The sequence below is a fragment of the Lynx canadensis genome, chromosome B3, assembly GCF_007474595.2.
Source record: "Lynx canadensis isolate LIC74 chromosome B3, mLynCan4.pri.v2, whole genome shotgun sequence".
In the NCBI taxonomy this organism is placed as follows: domain Eukaryota; kingdom Metazoa; phylum Chordata; class Mammalia; order Carnivora; family Felidae; genus Lynx; species Lynx canadensis.
This window is the reverse complement of record NC_044308.2, coordinates 136,810,742-136,827,930: the sequence shown is the minus strand read 5'-3', so window position 1 is coordinate 136,827,930 and position 17,189 is coordinate 136,810,742. Positions and strand designations below refer to the sequence as shown.

At 53.0% G+C, this 17,189-nt stretch overlaps 1 protein-coding gene across 1 annotated transcript; it reads left to right on the top strand.

The window, feature by feature from the left end:
• Window positions 1–14,647: 14,647 nt before the first annotated feature.
• GSC (goosecoid homeobox) lies at window positions 14,648–16,561 on the top strand. The gene is made up of 3 exons (XM_030319887.1): window positions 14,648–15,002; window positions 15,490–15,749; window positions 16,069–16,561. The coding sequence occupies exons 1-3, from the start codon at window positions 14,648–14,650 to the stop codon at window positions 16,222–16,224; spliced, it is 771 nt and encodes a 256-aa protein (XP_030175747.1). The 3' UTR covers window positions 16,225–16,561.
• The last annotated feature ends 628 nt before the right edge of the window (window positions 16,562–17,189 follow it).

Genomic DNA, 17,189 nt, shown 5'->3' with positions numbered 1-17,189 from the left:
ATTCTGGAACATCCTGTCAAACAAGAAAGCAGGGCAGCCATGAAAGACGACTGAGCTGTGTCAGCTTAGGACTCAGAAGCAAATTTGGGAAGGTTCCCATTCGCCAGAGACAGGAAAATGTGAGCACCAATAGGAAAATGACTTTCAGTATACTGAAACACATAAAAGTAAATTAAATCCAGGGGTGCCTGGGGGACTCAGTCGGTTAAGCCTCTGACTTCAGCTCAGGTCATGATCTTGTGGTTCGTGGGTTCGAGCCCCGCGTCAGGCTCCGCGCTGACAGCTCAGAGCCTGGAGCCTGCTTCAGATCCTGTGTCCCATGATGTCCCCAGCCCCAAGGCCAGTAGTTAGCAACCTTACCGGGAATGTGGGACCTGCTACTTGGCAGAGGGCTGCCCACATTCCAAGGCACTAGCACCTTTGCCCTGGTTTCCAGAACATTCTTTCATTGCTGGAGGCAGCCCGGCTGGGCCTGCTTCCCAGCTCTTTGCAGCTGGCCTGGATGTCAGTCTGTCCACGTCATCAGCCCTCCAGGCGCAGGTGGGCACCCCAGCCCTGCCACAGCCCTCTTCGGGAGAGGTAGAGAGCTAAAGCGATCTGGCCACACCCCACACCTGCCATCAGCTCCAAGTCTTCCAAGCACTCCACACTGTCCCCAGTGCTGCAAAGGAGGAAGGGTGGGGCAGGGATCCCCAGACACAGCGGCCCCTGGGGGCACTCGGCAAAGTGCTAACCACTCCCCTGGCGTCGGCAGAATGGGAAGTAGAATGGTCGAGAAGAAGGCAGCCAGGCAGCTATCCACCAGGTGCCTGGTTCAAATCCTGGTCTCACCCGCCCACCATATCTCTTAATTAACCCTACCTTAACACCTGCTAAGCACCATGCCAATGTCACGTGCACATCTGTACAGACATACCCACTTAGCACCTTCATTCTTACGTGATGAGATTTTTTTCATTAAAACTTTTTTTAAGCTTTATTTATTTTTGAGAGAGAGCGAGAGAGAACGTGAGCATGGGAGGGGCAGAGAGAGAGAGAGAGAGGGACAGAGGACCCCCCATGCGGGGCTCAAACTCACGAACCGTGGGATCACGACCTGAGCCAAAGTCTGATGCTTAACCGACTGAGCCACCCAGGCACCCCTATGTGATGAGATCCTCAGGCTCATGTAGCCATAGAGTAATTTCTATTACATATCATTTTCTCACGTGCCCACGAAGGAAAGCGCAAGCAACGTTAAGTTGTTTTCCTCTGACAAGAGTCCAACTTCTGTGAATTAGGTCCCTGTGTTTCCATAGAGCATCACCGTCTGGGCCACCATGCCTGTGAAAGCTATTCCTAACCAGCTCCTTTATTCCTCACAACCACCTAGGTGGACAGGATGACAAGTAGCCGCGTTTTATAGATGCAAACACTGAGATCAGGGAGATTCAAACCCCCCGAAGGAAGCTCACCCAGAAAGCCCTTGCTGAAAATTTCCTTTCTCTGCATCACCTCTTTGCCTCGCCAGGTGCTGAGGCGCAAAGAATACCGGCTTTGGGGGGAGATTTGGGTTGGTCTAAGACTTCTGCTCCTTTCTTACAATCTGTATGATCGATCGCTTCATCTTCCAGGATCCCATTTCCTCACGCGCAAATGAGGATAATAACTCAAGTGCAAAAGCCTTTAAAGTAAATTAAAGATAAGGAAATACTATCCAGATTGTCTTTATCTCAGCCCGTGAAGAGGACCGAGGTTAATTTTCAGCGTCACTTTGAGTAGCCATACAACGCCTTGAGTCTTAAAGGTGTTCGGGGTCTTGGAAAACGCTAAATCCGAACATCCAGAAAGCCTCCCCAGGCTACCATTTGGTGAGCAGGCTCTGTGAGGGCACAGGTGTCTTGCCTTCTTTCCTGTCCAGGCCAGAATGCTCCCATTGGCTGGACCCCTTCTAGGCACCTAGTACTTATCATCCATCCAACAACCCGAGAGCGGTCCTCACAATCTCACACGGATGATCCTTGAGGCTCTGAAACCCCAGGAACCCGCCCTGGCACCCTAGTGACCTGGCCACGGGTTGGTGAAACCAGGATTTGGGCTCAGGTCTGAGTACGGTGGATGGTCCGAAATCTCATGACATCAAAGTTACATGCCCTGATTGTCAGCACAAGATCAAGCAGGCTCATCAGAAAAAGCCTGAGCAGGATCTGTGGCTATACAGACATCAAAATCAAACTCGGCACCTACATTTGAGTTACGAGTTTACGCGACTCCGTGTAACTCAGACATCTGTGTTCCGTCTGCTGCAACACACTGAGCTGTGACAATAATGTCCCGTCCTGTTCACTGCACCAAGAGCTAAGATCACCTGCTTTATTTCTCCTTAGCCATGGCTTTTTACTGCTGGAAATCTCTTTGAGCGTAAGGGACTTACCATGAGGTCAGGGACTTTTGCAAATTCGTCTTTTCTGCCCCAGCATGCAGCCCAGTGCCCAGCACGCAGAAATTCCTTACAAACTATTTTCAGCTCAGTTTCACAAACATCCACTGAGCACCTACCTCGCGCCAGGCACTGTTAGGTGCCAAGGGACAAAGATGATTATAATTTTAAAGGCTCACTGGTCTCTCCAGAATTAAGGGGAACTTAAGGCAAGGTTGGGATCCTTGTCGCAGAATGAGAAGAAGTGACTTACGCATCTGATCGGTAAGTTTGGGGACTAGAATCCAATCTTAAGACTTTAAACCTATAATGTGTCCACGTAGGAGTCCCGTCCTCTTCACGCCCCCAGCCATTGTCCAGGAACCCAGGGGAGTGAGTCATTAGCGAGGGGGACTCCTTTCCAAGGATGTTGTTTGCCTGTGATGAGGTGTTAGTTGAGGAAATGGGGATGGGGGCGGGGTGTAGTCGCTTATCTCATTATTTGTTTGACCTGGGTCCCCTTTCCCTGGAACACTGCCCATGCAGAGGGGGAAAGGAGTTTCAGATTTTGGAGATACTGGGTTTCGATGCACGTTGAATTTTAACGTCACAAGTAAAACACGAATGCTGTGTCTTTGTTCAAAAGTAAAACATTAGCAGGAAGGCTCAAGTCCTCTTTAAGTATCTACTCCAATCCTAGCCCCTCCTACAAGAGGTGACTGGTCCTGTTAATTCACTGGTGGACCTTCTAGATCTTTCTCTTTTGTGCGTTTATGTATTCATTTCTCAAACACCATACAGCACTTACTGTGTTCCATGCATTGTTCTAACTGCCTTCCAAACGTTAACCCCTATGAACCCATAGTCAATGTTGCTGTTGTGTATGTGCACACACACACACACAGTCATAATATTTCAGATAACTTAACTTTGCCATTCAACAAGACATCTTAGAGATCTTTCCATATTAGTACATACGAGATGGCCTTCTTCTCCTCAATGGCCGTGTGGTTATTTATTATGGGTGCATGCTGCTTTATCTAAGGAGTACCCTACCGGTAAACATTTAGGTTGTTCCAAATGAATTTCATTATCCCTCGTGAATATCCTTCCGCAGACCTCGTGTATAGTATGAGTGGAAGGGCTTGCTTGGGTGGATTTACTCAGGGGGTCTTAAATCTTAACCTTCAGTAGGTTAACCTATGAATAATATAGGCCACGCCCAAAGAGGTTTGGGGCAGGGTGGCAGGGAGGAGGAGGGGAGGGGAAGAGCCTGGGGTCACAAGTGAACTCTGACCGAAAAACTGCCCCTTCCGCACTGGCTTCCTTGGGAGGCAAAGATACCTCGGGAGGTGTGTGCACAGCTTTTCCGGAGGACCCCACCCTCCCAGCGAAGGACCCCACCCTCCCAGCGAGCGGTCCCTCAGCTTCTCAGACTCCTCATAGCTGGAAGCCCCCTTGATTTTTCCCACAGTGGGGTTGGAGTCAAGCTGGTTGTTTGAAGAAGCAGGCGCTAGGCTGCACCAGGACGGGTCTGGTGGAAGGAGCCCCAGGCTACCAGGAGGCCCAGCGAGGAATGATGGCACCCCGACCTCCCTGCTTTGAGACCTGGGGCGAAGTCCTTAGACTCCTCTGACCCCCCCGTGGCTCCCTGTTGCTTTAATCTGAGAATCAAGGGAGGTAGTGAATTGCAATTCTTTCTAAACAAAAAAATTTTTTTAATGTTTATATTTATTTTTGAGACACACAGAGACAGAGCGTGAGCAGGGGAGGGACAGAGAGAGACACACAGAATCCGAAGCAAGCTCCAAGCTCTGAGCTGTCAGCACAGAGCCCGACGCGGGGCTCGAACCCACGAACTACGAGATCATGACCTGAGCCGCAGTCGGACGCTCAGCCGACGGAGCCACCCAGGCGCCCCCGGAGAATTGCAATTCGTAAGCGACACACCATTTTCCTTGGGAATTTCCCCGGGAAAGGATTTGAGGCTTTTTGTTGTGCAGGGAACCAAGCCCAGGCCTCTGTCTACACCACTGCAGATATTTAGGCTCTCCTGTCCCTTGATCTGTTTGTGTGCAAGAGCTGGGGCCCTAATGGTAAACACCCCTTGAGGTGGCAAGGACTTTCCGCCCTACAAATGACAAATGACTGCAGCTGCTCCAAGGGCACACACGCTGGCTCGCTCGCCCTGAGAACGGGATCATTCGTACCCACCCCCATCTTACAGACTCGAAGACTGAGACTCCGAGAGGTCACAGGGCTCTCTCCGGCTCCCACAGCTCGTGGGCATCAGAGCTGGAAGGCAGCCCGACAATGAAGATGGGACTTTCAGCCACCACACCACCCACGGGGGTTGGGGGGGGGGGGGGGGGGGAAGGGACTCTGGAATCGGGAGCTCTGGAATGGAATCAGACAGGGACCGTTGAGCGTGTTGCCAGTGTTCAACATTTGCTCTTTTGCAAGAGAGTCTCTCCTTGACTCGCTTTGTCACCGTGGAGGGGCAGGGAGTAGTAACCGCAGACCGAAAACAGGACCCCCAAAGGTGGCGAGGGCCCACCCCCAACTCCTGTCCCCGCTTAGGGTCTCAAAAGCAGTTTTTTCAACTACCCGAGACCCATCTACCCATCCCGGAGGGCCAGCTTTGTCCGGACAGCTCTGCTCCCACATCGCCACGCGGCCCTGAACTGGCTCCTGACCCCTTTGGCTGCACCGCTGGGAAGTGGGGACGCATCTCCCCTGAACACGGTCAGAACGCAAGCTAACGGTGACCAGCGGCCGACGTCTGAGCTAAGAGGGGATTTGCAGCTGGTTTCCTGATCGCTCCCCCATTTCGGAGATGGGAAAAGGAAGGCTCCAGGGGAGACACAACCGGGGAAGTCCTGGAGAGTCTTCCTGCTTTCTTCATTTAGGACCCACCCCCGATGACAGTGGGACGCCCCACCCGGATGTGTCAGCCCTCAGGTTCAAAGGTGACCGTCGGCCTACCTTGGCACACAGGTGTGGCTGGAAAGCCCAAGGCTACCTGCACACCAGCGCACTCCTATGCACACGCCAGCCAGATGACCCCAGGCGGTGTCTGGGAGAACTAACTGCCTGGGGTTAACAGATGGACAGCCCTTCTCCCTTACCCGCTCTTTTATCTACTTCAGGAGAGCACCCACTGTGGCTAATTAACACTCCCCTGCTAACGATCTTTCGCCTGGAATTTGGGGAGGAAGTAGAAGCGAGGAGGTGGGGAGGGGAAGGGTGAAAATGTATTCTCTCCTTAAACAAGTGATTTAGCACACTCACAGGGCCAAGTGCCGGTTCCGCCCATATGGTCCCAGCTCGGATATTTCCAACCCTAAGAGGACTCGTTCTGCAGCACAGGAAGGCCCGACGGTCACCTCCGGGGTCTTCAGGGTGGCAGAGGCCACGTCCGCACAACCAGACAGGGAAGCCAGTGTGGCCGCGCGGAGCCAACAGGGGAAGGCCACGTAGGAGGGGGCGAAGAGAGCCAGCGAAGGCACCAAGACTGAGCGGCACAGGGCAGGGGCCTTCCGCGTGTGGCCAGAGTCCTGACAAACTAGGGTGGGGACAGAAGGGAGGAAAGGTAACTTGGGGCCAGGGAACAAAAGGTGTTGTTCAGCCAGCTGATGAGCGGGGCATTTCCTTGTTTTATAGAGCCCGACGCAGGGCTCAAACTCGTGAACCAGGAGATCATGACCTGAGCTGAAGCCGGACGCCTAGCCTACTGAGCCCCCCGGGCTCCCCTTTTCGCTCCATTTTCTAGAACAAACAAACTAGTCGTTTGCCCTAATTAGACCTAGTCATGGCCAGCCCTCAATACCAGTTTCTCCGGCCTTATGCCTCAAGATGGAGACGTTTGCTCCCATTTAGAACATACGCCCATAAAAAGGCAATTTGTTCCTAGGTCGGGAGACTAGGTCAGCCCCGACAGAGATCCAAGGAGCGAGATTTCACAGTGACTCCAGCTTTTGGAGCGAGAAATATTCAATAAAGAATTTCCCTGAAATATGGAGGGGTGTGCATTCGCCACACATATTCAATATCTACCTTTTCCTCAGAAACGCCAGAATTCCCCTGCCGCGCAGAGAGCTTTGAAAGCAGCCCTCTCTGCCGCTGCGCTTTTACTGAAGGACTGGAATGGTGAACAAGTTATTTCAAAACTTATTTCAAGTTAAGCATTCACTTGATCACCTAGTTTAGCTTGGAAAGCTACTTTCTGAGGGGTTGGGGGGGGGAGGAAAAAAAAAGAAAAAAAAAAAAAAAAAAGAACGGCCGCGGCTGAAATCAGAATGTGGATAGCATTATCAAAAACTTATGTTCCCATCTCAGAGTCAACCGGAGACACTTTAAGATTCAAATAATTCCAGAATCCTAGAGTTTCAGAGAAAGCATTGTCATTAGCCGGGCATGAAAGTGTTTGTTGACGTCAGCATTCTACTCGCAAATATCGCGCGGACCTACCGGGCAGAGCTGAAAATGACTATATCTACAAACCTTATGAGAGCGGAATGAAATGTTCTTCGGGGACCTGTTAAAAAAACCTGCGAGGTATCATGTAGACAAGAGGGGTTCTTTTCAGTTCAACTGTCCTGTGTTTGGCTCATACACTCAATTCCCCAAGCTATCATTACTATGAACAGACTACTTTTTCCCATAATACATAAATTACAAACAACCCAATGACAGGGGAGACGGACTCTTGTGATTTTAAATCCAAGACCTTCTGGTCTGCAGAAAGAATTTTACTGCTAAGTGAAACCAAATCCACCTCGGGACCCAGCATCATTCAGTTTTTGTCCCTGGGTGCAGGCACACACCCCCAAACAAGAAAATAAACACAACCTCCAGAAAGGAGGTGACCAAGGAGCTGGTATTGGGATTGATTGGCCCAGAAGTGATCAAGTGTGCAAAATGAAGGCGGGGAGGGGCTGAGGGTGTGGGTGTGGGTGTGTGTGTGTGTGTGTGTGTGTGTGTGTGTGTGTGTGTGGAGGGCAGTGTATTCCAAAACTCTCGATCTCCTGGCTAAGAGAATAAAAGCCCCAACACAAATCAAACAAACTGAAAGTTGAGGTTGTTTCTGGGAATTCTCCTTTTTCCTTTCGGGGACAGAGAACTGATCTGAATTATCCAGGCACCCTGGGAAGGGCTCAGCCTGTTCCTCCCACGGCAAAGCCAGGTTCGAGTTGAGTGACAGCATCAGACCCTCTGGCTGGTGGGATTGAGCAGGTGACAGGACCTGTGACCTCTGGACCTCTGAAAGCGGCTTCCCTCCCGCCTGCCACTTCCCATGACTTCGTCCGACTCCTTAGGCTTTTCGGAAGCCTTGATTTCGGCACACGACCGATGGGCAAGGGAGTCTAGCTGCTTCTTTCAAAGGCAGACAGGAATGAATGGGCCCAAGTAAGTGACCTTTTAGGAGTTGAGAAAACTATTCAAAACCGTCACTGACAGTGATGCTGGGGCAAGTAGGAGCCTCCCTTGGTGACTGCTTTGAAGGACAAGACACATCTGGGAACATGTTTGTTAGTTTCCTCGTTCTGATGTTGAAAAAGAGCTAGTAAAGTTACCTGCTACCCATCTCGCATCCAGATCTGAAGTAGACGTATTGTCCAATGACCATTTCATCAAGTCCTCTCTAAAAAGATGAATACACGTTACACACATCTCTGCTGATAACCAACCTTTCTGGACACGGAACACGGCCACCCAGGCATGGCTGTCTTTCCCCATAATTTTCAGTTTTATTTTCTAATAGTCTTTTCTTCAAAAACAAAACAAAACAAAAAACCCCAACCCACAACTTCCCAAATTATCTCTTGAGTATTAAGGCTTCCTTTTTTACCCCCAATACGTGTCTCGCCTAGCTAACTTTGATCACAGACACATTTTCGGGGTAAGTTCCTAAAAGTTAAGCAGCTGAAAGCTACGGAAATATTTTATTAGCAAATCAATTGTTTTTCCAAGAACTTTACAACCACGGCTAACAGGAAAAATCTACCCTTATTCATTTCAAAATGGGCAGAAGGGTAAGATAGGAATGTAGAATGCTGAGGAAAAACAAAACAAAACAAAAGTCTGGTGCCTTCTTTAGGTTATGAAATATGTCCTTGCCTTTCCGGTTTGCTGACCACAGTAAGATGTGTTGGAATGCGTAAGAAATGTAAATAAAACACCTCCTCCTGTCTTTCCCGGCCAGTCTTCTTTCTTAATCGCATTTTGTCTCCCGGACAGTCTCTCTATAAAGAAGATCTCACTCTGCTTGGTGGCTCAACTGTGCACAAACTGGTCTCTGTTGCTTCCTGTCTCCCCTCAGTGTTTCCAGAACTTCACAGAGGGGCGAGGTCTCTCGGGAAAGTCTGCGTAGGACAAAGCTGACGTATAGGATAAATAGGGTAGGACCAGGAGAACACAGGGCTTGAAGGGGAGGTGGCCGCCACGGCAATTGTGTGGCCCCGTCTAGCACCCGGGGTAACTGGTAAGCTACAGCTGGCTCTGTAACCAGCCTTCCAATCCACATTCCAAGCTTGTTTACGGAGACGATGGATATATGAGCAACAAATGGGTTTATGCAGATGTATACGTGTTTCAGAAACACTGGCAGCCCAGAGGGGTCTCTGAACTGCACCCCATGCAGACTTTGCCTTTTCCAGCCACAGCCTCCCGCTGAGAAAGACCCCCCCCCCACCACGCGTGACTCAGACGTGCCATTTTGTGTCCAGCGATCCCATGCCCAGGATTCTCCTCCCAGACTGATTTTTGCATCTTAATGGGTTCTGTGACACAGAGCCATCTCGCCGCTAACATCCTGAAGTGATACCTAGATTTTTAACACCTATTTGCGTGTTGGACTGATTGACTCGGCTCTAAGATAAGCATTTAATGACAAGGCAGTCAGTCCCAGTCCTGCTTAAGTGTCCTCTCAGATGGGCTGGCTTAAAGAAAGATGACAGAAAATGTTCTTTAATAACTATGGTTTATCCATTTCTTTCAGATAGTAAGTGGCACATTCTCCCTTCATTTGCAGCTTTTAATCCCAAATGGACATCGCTTTTGAAATATCCTCTTTCTTTCTTTTTCTTTCTTTCCTTTTTTTTTTTCTCTCCCTGAGGCTGCCACTGGAAAGTTGAAATCTAGCAAGAATGTAATGGTAGATGCCAGCTTTCTGAATTACAGGGTGACTGCCTGAGCTGATCCTAAAAAGCGAGTGTCTTTTTTATACCGCATAAAAGGCTGAAATGTTTACATATCAAAAGGCTATAGGCCAATTTCTGTCAAAATTACACATGAAGTTAAGCAGTACAAGCAATTTATTTAAACACTAGTCATTGTAGAAAAATTCAAAACCATATGCTCTTTGAGCAGCTTTTCACAAATGCATTTGACCCATGACTTGGCTAGACATACAAGCTTCATAATTTACTCTAAATTTCAAATCCCCTTGACGTTTAAATAAAAGATCTTCATTAATGAGGTTTACATGAATGAAAACTTTAGAAGCTGATATCGGTGAGCGAGGGGCTTCGGGAACTGTCTGTGCACTCGCTCTAATTTTCAACTGACTGACTTTGCTAATCATTTCAAGAGAAAGTTCCACTGAGAACAAATTATCGGCATTTGCATTCTGCGAGTTGCCAAAGCGATGGTGCAGTCCCTTTGAAACAAACTTTGGTAAATAGCTCCGCTGAAGGAGGATTTCTCCAACCCTGAAAACCCAAGGCTATTTTTTTTTTTTCGGATGCTTTGGGAAGACGTCATTTTTCGCCACCCTTTTCTCCCCCACTCCCACCCCCCTCCACACACCCCGAGTTATGTTGAATTTTCCTAACACCTTGATTATTTCGTCCTCCGAGGCTCAGTGCGCCTGTTTGGAATGTTGCAAAACTTGCGGCAAAACTCAGCCTAGTAAGGGTCCCTATATCCCGGTTGAATGGGCGCGCTGCCCTTAGCAGGGACCGCGTCTACACCTGGAGCTGTACTCCACCCACCCAACCTGACGCGGAAAACCCCCTGGGGCTACCGGAGGTGTCCTCGGAGCAGCAGGGCCATGGACCGGGGTTTGAGCACTATTTTTGAGGCACTGGATTTTTTTTTTTTTTAAAGCCCACCTACAAACAATACAGCCGATTTGCGCTGTGGAGACCGTCTGGGGTCTCAACACCGCGCACCCGCTGCAGCCGGGTCTGTGCATTGTTCCTAATTCCTCTGACCCAGCTAATTCGCCCTCCTCCGAGGGGGCTCCCTACCTTTGTAAAGGACACGCCGGCTTTTTGCCCATGCCACGAAAAATCTTCTTAAGGGCATCCGATTATGAGCTGTGCTCTGTGACCGGGAGAGAGGCTGAAAGAATTAAGAAAAGAAAGTTCCTGAAACCGTAAGAAGTTGGGACCGCATATGCATTTTTTTTTACAGCCATGGGTGCACGTGTGTGAGTGTGTGGAAGGGCAGTGGGCGACAGTTTTCTCCCTAATGAAAATATCTTGGGGGCGGGAAGAGATACCCAGACGCACACTCCAAATCTGGGCACTCGGTTTTAAATCAGAGAAGCAATTTAGTCTAGGCTCTATGAATCAATTTAGCGATGACTGCGGAGCAAAAGCGCCTTTAGAGATGCGGACCCGCACATATACCTTACGCATTCGGAATCCGCTGATCTATTCTTTAATATATTAAAAATGAGGGTCATTACCGGGGCGACGGACTCCTCAACAAACACATTTTCATAGACTTCTGGCATGGTGATTGCTTCGCGTGAAATCGTGTTTGGGTGATAATAAGTAAAATCAGCGGCGTGTTTATTGCACGTCCCACCTAAGCGCTTGCTGGCCGCCTCTGGCCGCTCACGGTCCTCCCATGCTGAGCGGTGCGTGCGGGCGGACAAACAATCGCTTAGCAACACGAGGCAGGCAATTTGCGTGCGTTGCATTTGTTATTCGAATTGCCCCCGGCGAGGCTAGGCGATGATTGTTTGGCGCCTTGCGGACACTTGTGGGTTTGGGCCCCGCAGAGGACGCTCAGCGCGGACATCGCACCGTAGACTGCCTTCCCGGGCTCCTGCCTCCCCGCGGACAAGGCGCAGCCTGCAGATCGAGGGGCAACGGGGATGGGGAGACCTCGCCTCGCAGGGGGTGAGCTCCCTGGGAGACTGAATGCCTGGAGTCAGAGCTCCGTCTGGGTCCCTGTGACCTCTTCCCGGAAAGTCCCTTCTGCAAGAGCACAGAGCTTTCTCACTCCCTTTTCCTGATCTTGGACCCAGCTGATAGAGACCCTGACCCGGGTGGGGGTGGGGATAGGCTGCATCTTGGCCTCAATGAAAAGTACTAGAAAAATGCCCCCCAAGCTACCCCAGGCGACAGTCACCTAGCCTCGAGAATTCTCACAGTTTTAAGGGACCCAATGATTGTTGGCGTCGGTTCCATCCACTAAAAACTACCACGACCTAGACAGGTATTTGCAAGGTGATTGATTTGCAAGGTGGCAACGTTGGGTCTAGAATTCTGACGCTCAGACTCGAGATACAGTGCTCTTCCTTAAAGGGGTCGGAGGGTACCATGAGAGGATCGCAGAAAAGCAAGAGGCGAAGTCTAGGGCGTTGCTAAATCTCATTATTAAAGAGAACAATGTACCAAGTGGAAGGAGGCAGTATGCTTGGGGGGCGGGGGCAGGCTGCCTTATTCAAAAACTACAAAGCACTCTTAAATTTGTGGCTGAAGTCTCGGCGCCTTGCGGTTCCGAACACCTCTGCAGAAACAGACGAGGACTCCGTCCCGAAACCCTTCTGCCTCCGCCCAGCTCAGCAAAGGTCTTAAAAAATCCACGCACGCACGCACGCACGCACGCACGCACTGCCCAGGGCGCCCAACGCCGAACACAAACGCAGCCAGAGTCGCCGAAGGAGTTGCGGCCCCTAGTTGTCTTTCATCAATCGCCCTGCAGAATTCAACCCAGGAAAGGTTGGCGGAGAATATGTGCCCGGAAACTGGTGATTTTTAAGTCTCCCACAGCAAATGCCTCCATCCCTGGTTAGTAGCAAAGGGAAAGGGCTGCACTTCTTACCCTAGACGTGACCTCTCTGAAGGAGAGGGTCACACTCCATCCCCTGGGAGCAGTTTTTATTGTAAAAAAAAATCGATTGCCTCCCCAAACTGAGACCCATCTCGGTCTCGCCCTAGTCTCCCCCTACAACTACTTCTTAATCTGCTCAGCATTAGAAGCAAGGCTCCTGGGCCACGAGCGGGTGGGCCCGAGGGTGCAGAGTCCACGAAGGGAGGCCTAGGAGAAGCGCCGCCGCCTAGCTTCTCGCCGCCACGCCTGCGCGCGGCAGGGGTTGTGCGCCCCGGGCCGGACCAAACCCCCGCGCCTTCGCTCCTCTGACCCGGGAACACGAATTGACAAGTGCCCTTTCCCCTTTGCCCTACCGCCCGGGAGGAGGCAGCCCACAGACGTGGCCTGACCGAAGCAACATCAGACAAGCCGGCAGGGACCCTTGTTAATTAGCCAGAGAGCTACGGGGAGAAAATGGGCGTGAGTTAAAAGCGGCCCTCCTTCGGGAAACCCGAGTTGCCCCCCAACCCGGCCCTCGGCTGTCTCGTTTGGGCTCGGCACTACCCCTTTTCCTGAAGCGGCTGGGGGTGCCTGCGCGAAGGGCCGAGAAGGGTCAGTTCTGCGAGACTGGGGCTTACGCCGGGCCCGCAGGACCTCCGGGGCGACTTTCGTTCCGCGCGTATCGTCGCCTACCTTCTCGAAAGGCGCTCTGCCGCCTGCGCACGGTGGTGGGCTTGGATGCGCCTCCGGCAGCTCCGGCGGACCGGCCGTGCCGCGCGGAGGATCCCGCAAATCACCGCGGCCGCCTGCCGCGAGCAGAGTCCGGCTTGGGCCAGGCCGCCGGGGCTCCGGGAGTCCAGCCTGGGCCTGTTGGGCGAAGGACAGCTAGGTGGCCTGTCCCAGTCGGGGAACCGGCGAGACGCACGGGGGGAAATTCGACTCAGTTGTTGGGGAATAGGGTGAGGAATCCCAAAAGCCCCGTTTTGGGATTGAAAACAAAAACAGTATGGGGGAGAAGACACCCCATTTCCAAAAGCGATTTTTACCAAAGAAAAGAAAAAAAGCAAACAAACATAGACCTACCGGCCCCCACACAGGGAGCAGCGGGAAGCATCGCTTCTAGAATGCTGCTCTTGGTGGCGAATTTTAAATAGCGGCTGAATTTCGTGTCCGCTGTGTAAGGGCCTACGGGTTCTTATGGTAGATTTCAGAGCCAAAGTGACTGCAAAATATATATATATGCATGTATTTTAAGAACCACAACGCACCTCTTTCGTCGTTTTTGCCTTTAGAAATTTTGGCCTTTGCAAAAACAAAAAGGTTGGGGTGGGGTTAACCAGTTCCACTAGGGAGAAAACCTCAAGATTAAAAAAAAAAAAAACTGAGGTGAAATTAGGCGGTGAGTGCTTGGGGGCTCGGAGGAAAAGCGGAATTTTTAATCTTGCTTGAAAGAGGACGCAGCCCCTCGCATTTTCTAAAACAAAACAAATTCCGACGTGGGGAGAAAAAGTAGCCTCAAAGTAAAACTGGCCACAATGAATTTGAGTTTCTCGCAGAGGAAATCGCACCCAATAATAGGACCCAATCTGAGAAAAAAAAAAAAAGGGTGGGGGCGGAGAGGTCGGGCGCAAGGAGTTGTTAACTGCGCCGCACAATGGAATTAATGAGATTAACCGGAGTAATTAGGACGCCCGCCCAGCTCGGCCGGCCCGCGGCGGGGCCGCTGAATGGGAAAGATTAGGTTAATTTCATTAATTTGCAATCCACAATCCCTTTTCTGGCCCCCGCAACCCCCTCCCCTTGGCACCTCTCCCCCCTCCCCCTCCCCTAAAGCCCCCCCCCACCACCACCACCCAAAGGAACCGAAAGGGCCAAATCTGGTTCTGTTTGTCATCTGCATATTACCAGGAACTAAATCCAGGATGACGTCGACTCAGTATAAAACCAACAAGAGGTTCAGCTGGTCTAAACTCCGTCCTACCCGCGGGTTGGGTTCAGCGAACGCTGCCGAGAGGGGAGGGCGGGAGGAGGGAGAGCGGACGCAGGGGGCGGGGAGGGGCGCGGGGCTGCGCGCTCGCCCGCGCTCTCTTTCGGTTTGGTCGGCCGCTGGAGGAGAGTGGACCCCCCCCCCCCCCACACTTTGAGGCTTTTTCCCCGGCGCCTCCCTGCCGCCCCCCGGTCCCGGCGCGGGGCTCGGGGATGCCCGCCAGCATGTTCAGCATCGACAACATCCTGGCCGCCCGGCCGCGCTGCAAAGACTCGGTGCTGCCAGTGGCGCCCAGCGCCGCGGCTCCCGTCGTCTTCCCGGCCCTGCACGGGGACTCGCTCTACGGCGCCGGCGGCGGCGCCTCCTCGGACTATGGCGCCTTCTATCCGCGCCCGGTGGCCCCCGGCGGCGCAGGCCTCCCGGCCGCGGTCGGCGGCTCCCGCCTCGGCTACAACAACTACTTCTACGGGCAGCTGCACGTGCAGGCGGCGCCCGTGGGCCCGGCCTGCTGCGGGGCCGTGCCGCCGCTGGGTGCCCAGCAGTGCTCCTGCGTCCCGACGCCCCCAGGTAGGGTCGCGCTCTCGCCGGCCTCCTCCGCCTGCCTCGGTCCTCAGTCCCTAGAGCGTGGGTGGGCGGCGGCGCTTGCTATTTTCACTTCGCGCAAACTTTTCTCCTTGCAAAAATAAACTTTCCCCACCCCCCCCTCCACTTTTTTTTCTTTTTCTTTCTTTTTTTTTTTTTTTTTTTTTGCCGATCGGGCACGGGGGATTGTACACTTGCTGCAAACTTTAGGCGAGAGTTAGCGGAAACTGTAACTTAGTGCCTGCATGGGGAGACTAGGCTTTTGGGATTCCCTAGCTGGCTTTGGGAGTGTGCGCGTGGACGCTCTAGCACGCTTCCCCCATTTCCCTGCATCTTCGGTTTCCGCGCACCCCCGCTTCCCAGCACCCCCTTGCAGAGGATTTTCCAGTCGGAGTGGGTCGCGGACAGGCGGGCTGGCGTGTGCGCCCCGTGGCAAGGAAGGCGGCTGACCGTGCGTCTTACTCTGTCGCAGGCTACGAGGGCCCCGGCTCGGTGCTAGTGTCCCCAGTGCCGCACCAGATGCTGCCCTACATGAACGTGGGCACACTGTCGCGCACCGAGCTGCAACTCCTCAACCAGTTGCACTGCCGGCGGAAGCGGCGGCACCGCACCATCTTCACGGACGAGCAGCTCGAAGCGCTGGAGAACCTCTTCCAGGAGACCAAGTACCCAGACGTGGGTACCCGCGAGCAGCTGGCCCGGAAGGTGCACCTCCGCGAGGAGAAAGTGGAGGTGGGCGCGCCTCCTGGCCCTCCGTGGCGAGATCGGGCCCCCGCCGGGTTTGCTCGGTTCTGCTCGGGTCTCCCTGAACTTGCAAAACATCCCGTGGAGGCCCGGAGGCTGCTGGAGGGCGCTTTAGGCCCAGGAAGTTGAATGGAAATGCGGAAGCGGGAGCGAGTCTCCTGTCCTTTTGTTGGCGTGCGCGCGGGGTCCCCGGGTTCCGAGCCCACGCCGGCGTCACGCGCGGCCACGGAGGGCCCCGGGGGCGCCCCGGCCGTGGGGGAGCGCGCCTTTGATCTTAACTGTTGTTTTGTCCTCCGTTGCGCAACAGGTCTGGTTTAAAAATCGCCGTGCCAAATGGAGGCGGCAGAAGCGGTCCTCGTCGGAGGAGTCGGAAAACGCCGAGAAGTGGAACAAGACGTCGTCAAAGGCGTCGCCCGAGAAGAGGGAAGAGGAAGGTAAAAGCGATTTGGACTCGGACAGCTGACGGCCGAGGGCCGGCTGTGGCTCTTGACTAACTCGAAGGACTTGCACAGACAGACGATGCTACTTTCTTGCACACGCGCTGCCTTGCGGGAGGGGGCCGAGAAAGAGGAACGAGGAGCTGTAAATAGTGTACAGAGCCCGGAGGGTTGGCGCCTGGGGTCGGGGGTGCGCAGGGGCTCGAGCCCCGAAGTCCAAGGCCGCCAGCGCCTCGCTCCCCACCGTAGTATTTATAGTTAAGTTAACGGTGACGATACAATAAAGTGATGGCGATGTAGTCGGGCCACATTCTGTATTTCATACCCACCGCCCCCACCCCCATCTGAGGCCCAGAAAAGAAATCTACGTAGTTTGTAGCTTCAAATGAAAAAATTGGGCAGCTCTGACCTGTCCGGGGACAAAAAAAGAAAAGAAAAGAAACCCTGGATATGAAGCAGTCGCAGGACGGGTGTCTTGGTTTAAAATCCATTTCGTCTCTAGGAAGGGGTGGAGAGGGACTTTGCCCGGCTGCTGGGGGTGGTAGCATTGCCCATGAGAGGGGACAGCATGGGGTTCCTGCTCCCCCTCGCCCGCGGGGAGAACCAGGACTCTTTTCCTCCTTGCCGCCTAGGGAAGCCAGAGCGAAAAAGCAGGATCCGCCCTGGAACTGGGGGATCTGGGAGCCTCTCCAGAGCCGGCTCACGGGTCCCTGTTCCCACGAAATCCCTGTTCCCACCCAGGCCTGAGGGTGGAATTAGGTGGCGGGCGTGCCTCTTTCCCGACACTTCTCTCACTTTTCTGGATCTTTCATGGCCACTCCGCCGCTCTGAGCCGGCACGTCTCCCGCCTGGCGGCTCTCAGCTGCAGGTCCGCAGAGCCTAGTGGGGACCCCGGCCATCGCTGGCCCCACGGTGCTTTAGCCCAGGCATTTGGGGTGGCCACAGGTACCTGCCCTGAGTTCTGGGGGCCACCGGGTGTAAGAGTGCCACG